The 6,002-nt window shown below is 37.1% G+C and overlaps 1 protein-coding gene across 2 annotated transcripts; it reads left to right on the forward strand.

The window, feature by feature from the left end:
• The first annotated feature begins 825 nt into the window (after positions 1–825).
• On the forward strand, positions 826–5,269 carry asb14b (ankyrin repeat and SOCS box containing 14b). 2 transcript variants are annotated; one of them, XM_038271517.1, is made up of 10 exons: positions 826–903; positions 1,321–1,455; positions 2,510–2,562; positions 2,640–2,771; positions 2,853–3,011; positions 3,098–3,343; positions 3,573–3,741; positions 3,830–4,364; positions 4,458–4,611; positions 4,729–5,269. In XM_038271517.1, the coding sequence occupies exons 1-10, from the start codon at positions 833–835 to the stop codon at positions 4,902–4,904; spliced, it is 1,830 nt and encodes a 609-aa protein (XP_038127445.1). In that variant the 5' UTR covers positions 826–832; the 3' UTR covers positions 4,905–5,269. The 2 variants fall into 2 exon arrangements, with proteins under 2 accessions (XP_038127445.1, XP_038127446.1); XM_038271518.1 differs by lacking the exon at positions 826–903 and having other exon boundaries at positions 1,436–1,455; positions 2,626–2,771; positions 2,853–2,891; positions 2,957–3,011.
• The last annotated feature ends 733 nt before the right edge of the window (positions 5,270–6,002 follow it).

Below are 6,002 nucleotides of genomic sequence, written 5' to 3' on the forward strand. Positions count from 1 at the left end.
GGTCCAATCTTTATCTACTACTATACATAAAGAGACAATAAATATCCTCTAGTTTTAGCAGTAACTACTGAAAAATTGCCGCTTTTAGCCAGCAGGAATGATAAGGTTGATGTAAGAAAATGCAATGATAGTCAACATTAATTGGATTAACGAATAATAAAAATGTTTGAAATAGCAAATTTGATCTTTACATCCACTTTTTACCAAAAAAGTTAGCTGTCTATTATAAAGTTGCTGGCAAATAAGACCAGTTTATTAATTTATTTATTAAGTAATCATATCAGCAAATATTCTAAATTATGAAATTTAAATTAGGTTATTCTGTGAAATGTTTTCCAAGTACTAACACAATACCTCAGTTAAAGAAAAAAGGTTTAAAAAATTACTATTTCTTTTTAAACTGATTTTTGCAATTACCAAGAGGCATTCTATGAGAATCACCAAGTTTTAATATTGCTCAATTAATGTTGCTAGAAATGCAAGATTCTGAAGTATGTGCCCACCCAGAAAAAAAAAAAAAACATTTTTTTTTCCCTTTATTTTTTAAGCTCATTGTAAGATGATCAGGTCAGTTACCTTAATTGGAATGCAAGCTCAAAAGTAGGTAATGTACAACAATGGTAAAAAAAAAAAAAAACTTATTTTTTCTAATTCTTTCATATATTATATAAGAGGTTGCAGGTAAAATGCAGATACCTGCCTAAATACCATTTAAAGATACATTTCAACTGTGCAGCTGTTTGCAGTGTTAAGTGGGTCAGTGAGGTGCTGTTTGTTAAAACCCTGTGATCTGATATTTATGGTGGGGGTACTATAAATAGCTGCAGTAAACATGTGTGCACTCGAGAGCCCACTGGCTTCTAGTGTGAAAACTGCCAGAGGAATACCGCCATTTCGCTCAAGGTAAACACGCACCAGTGAGGGAACATTTTACTAAGTTTGATTAATTAGGTAATGTTTTAGGTCTTAAGATTTCTACTTTTACTTTTTTACCTAGTGCTGTGATGTAGAAATGTAATTTCTCCTTTGGTGTCTTTCAGCATTAAGCTTGTAACAAATACTCTCTGCAATCAAATTTATGCCGCATATCTTCATACTTTGGTTTCAACCTTTATGAAGCCTTAGTACAGCTGAGTCTCTGGACATCTGCTTGAACTGTTCCTGGGATTTCTCCAAAAACATGCATAGAAATAGAAATTAATGTTAATGCTTAATGGATTTTGGTCCTGCAAAAAACTAAATTGTGTTTTGTCATCAGTGCATCAAATACTCATGTCCCACATGTAACGTTGTTTACTGTCTGGATGTCACCTACGCTAGCTTTTTCCCGATGAGCTCTGAAACCGGGGATGACTTTTATCAGTCAGAGGATGACCTGGATGAGGACGAGGCCATGCAGTATATCATTGAACAGAGTCTGATTCAGTATAGGAAACTCAAGGGGTTGAATCCAAGGTTAGAATTTCTTATGTTTTGTCTATTAACATGCACTATGCATATCCAATTTTTCTCAGTAAATAGATATTTGTAATAGATATTTCCTCCCAGATGCTGGTGACAACTGAAATAATCCTCACTCACAAAATGTTTAAAATGATTCAATAAATCGAATTATGCATTAACAACTTGGGAGTTATACATGAATAAAAAATTGGAAATGGACACCTGCAGAAAAGGAGGTACAAGACGCAAAGAAAGCCACAAAAATAGCTGAAATATATACAGATTATAATTGAACTTTATTGATCTCACATTTGAGAAATTGAACTCTGCATTTAGCCCATTCCCCTTATGGAGCAGTTTGGGGTTACGGGTCTTGCTCAGGGACCCAGAGTGGCAGTCTATGGGTGTGGGTCTCAAACTTAGAACCTTAGGATTCCTAGCTCTATGCCCTAACTACTGGGCCGCCATTCCCCACCCTCAAAAAGACATCTTCAAATTGCTAGCAGTTGATTTAGTGCTCAATTTAATTAAAGATTAGTTGGAAAATGTACCAGGACATTCTTGTAAAGAATCTAAAGATAGATAAAACCCAGTTTGAAATGAGAGTAAGTTTTTCACCAAGACAGTATTCATGTTTAAACGTCACAGGAAACTCTGATCTGATTTTAGAAAATAATCAGTATTCCATTTAAAAATCTGTGACAAAAACTGGAGTTAAGCGTGCATATAAGTCCACCTGAGACTTTTAAGCTTTGAAGACTGTTTGTGTGTAACAATGGATAGAAATGACACTGACGCATAATAAGCCAGAGGGAAACCCTTGAAACTGACATTACCAAAGTAAGCCTTTTCTACTGGGTACTAAATACATTTTAGTAAGGGAATTTAACAGCTGGAATACATCACAGTTAACAGTTAAACATATCTTACTTTGTGCACTTATTTGAAATGTATTTACTGAGAAAAAAATTGACAGACAAAATACATGTTTTATCTGCTATATATACAGTATTTTTTCAAATTTTGTTCAAATGTTAATTTTGTCTAAAAATGACTGTTTTACTAGTGATCTAAAGCCCAGCACAGATCCTGATGAGATTTTCAAAGCAATTAGGGATGGTAAGCTAATGCTGGTGACATTTTAACGGCTTGTATTTGATTATAATGTAAAATATCCAGAAGTTTCTCTCATTTAGGGGATGAGGTGGCACTGAACAGACTAGCAGAGCAACCTGAGACTCTGTCTAGAGTTGATGAGCGAGGATGGATCCCCCTGCATGAGGCTTCAGTGCAGGATAACAAAAAGATACTAGAAATTATCTTCTCAGGTGAGAATAGAAAAACCATTTGATTGGAAACTTGCTTTTCTAGTGGGTTTTGAACGTTGACTCTGGGTGTTGTGGTTTCAGAGTCCCCCCCAGGAGCAGCCCAGTGTCGCACTTTAAAGGGTGAGACACCTCTGTTTCTAGCTGTGGTCCATGGGCTTAGACAAAATGCCATATTCCTGTTACAGAATGGTTGCAGCCCAAATGTTCAAAATGATGAGCAGGACTCTCCACTGGTGGCAGGTATAAACCCTGGCTCCCTTTTTTCTATGCCCGACATTAGCCTTATGTTCTGAATCTGTTCCTCTCTCCTTCTCTTTGACTTTAAGCTATTATGAATGACCAGTATGACTTGGCCACACTTCTCCTTCGGTACAATGCCACTGTAGACCAAACAGGACCCCTCAACAGGACCGCTCTACATGAGTCTGCCTTTTTAGGCTTGGAGAACTTTGTACATTTGCTATTGGAGTCAGGTGCCAACCCGAATGCACTTGATATTAAAAGCAAAACTCCACTTGCTCTGGCTGCACAGAACGGGCATCTGAATGTGGTGGAGACTCTGTTGGAAAAAGGTAAATAAGGTGATTTATTGTATGCTCCTTTTTTATTTCCCCAGCTTGTGACCAGTAATGAAGTGAATGTCCAAGTCAAACTGAATTAATCAGTCACACAGGCAAGACGAGTGAGGAATGAATTATGCATGATTCTCTTATAACAGAAAGCAAGAAGTTAGATTCAACTCCTTAACTGCTGGGAATAAAAGTCTTAATATATCTTTGTTGTTCCTGTATTATTTTTTAGGAGCCCATGTGAGATCAGAGACAGAGTCTGGTACCGTATTATTTGATGCAGCAGCATCTGGAAACCCTGACATAATCTCCTTGCTCTTGGACCATGGAGCAGATCCCAATTTTCCTCTTCACAGCGGGCACCTGCCAATTCACCGTGTGGCATACCACGGGCACAGACTGTAAGGAATATCAAAACACACATTCTCTATTTTAAAACATTTTTCAACAATTATACCAGGTTCCAACACTTGGTACTGTCTCTAACAGAGCCCTGGAAGCCCTCATCCCTGTTACCAAGCTACAGGCTATCAAAGAAAGTGGAATGAGTCCACTTCATTCTGCTGCTGCTGGAGGACATGCTCAGTGTATTGAGATTCTGCTCAAGGCGGGCCATGACCCAAACTTTATGCTCCATCCAAAGATACGCCACAGTTATGATGATGAGCGCCGGTCTGCCCTCTTTTTCGCCGTGTCCAACAATGACCTTCACTGCACCCGCTTACTGCTAGAGGCTGGGGCAATGGTGAACCAGGATCCTGTCAACTGTCTGCAGATAGCACTCAGACAGGGCAACTATGAACTCATCAACACTTTGCTGAAATACGGAGCAAACGTGAATTACTACTCCAGAATCAATACCACTCACTTCCCCTCAGCCCTGCAGTATGCCTTAAAAGATGAAGTGATGCTGAGGATGATTCTGAACAATGGTTATGATGTGAGGCGTTGCTTTGACTGTCCTTACGGTGAAAGTTCTCATGACTATGCTCCTTGGACAACCTCAGTCATCAAAGACATGGTGGTGAGAGAAACTTGCATGAAAGTTAGATAAGCAGGATAACCTTTTTAGATTTTTATGTTTAAGTGTCTGATGGCTGTTTTTGACCATCCACAGTTCTGTGAGGTAATAACAGTGTCCTGGCTAAAGCCCTTGTCTGGCCAGGTGGTGCGCATCATGCTGGACTACACTGACCATGTCTCCTTCTGCCCTAAATTAAAAGAAACCTTGCAGCAACAGAATCAATGGCCAGAAATCAGTCACATTCAAAGTGAGAATTGCCCTAATCTATCACCAATGATGGATTGCCCTCAATTTCCTTTGCCTGCTAGAGATGTATCCTTAAGTGCACTCACTGCTTTTGTTTACTTTTCTTTTTGACTGGCAGGAAGTACACGGAGCCTGAAGCACCTGTGTCGGTTGAGGATAAGGGAACATCTCAGCCGTCTGCGCTTGAGAGCCCCAGTTTTTATCAACTTCCTTCCTCTTCCTCCCAGACTGAAAGACTATCTCCGTTTTAAAGAGTTTGATGTTTATAGCAGGGGGAGCATGGTTAACCCATAACCCGTGTTGAAGTAAAAGTCAAAGAATTTACTGATATCAACATGTCTGATAAGATAGCATTGAATTTCAGTCATACCTTACCATAATTAGAGTTGTTTTGGTGTGTTTCTCTTGTGGAAATGTGGTTTTTGTAAGATTTTTATCTTAATACATTATAGAATGTTTTTTTTCTTTTCATATAAAAAGTTTTAAATAGGTTCTCATGGAGACAATAATAAAATAAAAATAAGGGTCTGTCTAGCTCTTAGAATCTAAAATATATTTTATAGGTAAACTTAAAAAATGACAGTAACTGTATAAATCTTTAAACGGTGCCTCTACAGCACTCCTTTGTGGTGGAAAACAATATTGCAGAAGTGGGATAATTCAAGAATGAGCGTACACTTTATTTTCTTTCCCTCCTTTTTGACTCCTAACCTACATTTCTATGCCATAAAACACCCCAACTGTTTTTGGTATGCAGGCCGCTAAGATCTTTAATGTGCTTAAATGTTTTTTGTAGGTAAACTTTAAAAAATAGAGCAGCACTAACAAATATGCTCATAAATGTAAATATGTTGAGAACTGGTATGTTTATTGGCAAAAAGTGTAAGATTTTTGATGCACTCTATAATATGACTGGCAATTTTGGTATTAATTCTTACAAATCGCATACATAATCTAATCTAATCTAACTGAAGGATTAGTTTCCAGTGTGACAAGACAGCGATTAGAATACATCTTTTAATGCATACCTGTGTATCTCATTTCATTTGGTTATCAGTTATTCATCTAGTAGCCAAATTAAATTAAATGTAAATATATAACATTTTTATTTTGAAATATATGGTTACCTAAATATAAAACAGAACCAGCTTAATAAAATTAAGTATTATATTTTTGGATGGAGGAAAGACCACCAGTAACCCTGGAAATTAGAGTTAATTAGTAAATAAATTAATTCTTATTTATTTAGAGTTAATTTACTGTAGATCAACTGTACTATAATAGTATGGTTAAATAATTCATTTGAATCAGAAATGTGATATGCAATGAGTTTTTTTGCATTTTGTAGCATTAGAATGTATCTTTGTGTGAAAACTATTTTCACTCTTCCAT

This window comes from Cyprinodon tularosa, unplaced genomic scaffold (genome assembly GCF_016077235.1).
Source record: "Cyprinodon tularosa strain WSP-4 unplaced genomic scaffold, ASM1607723v1 ctg8, whole genome shotgun sequence".
Classification (NCBI taxonomy): domain Eukaryota; kingdom Metazoa; phylum Chordata; class Actinopteri; order Cyprinodontiformes; family Cyprinodontidae; genus Cyprinodon; species Cyprinodon tularosa.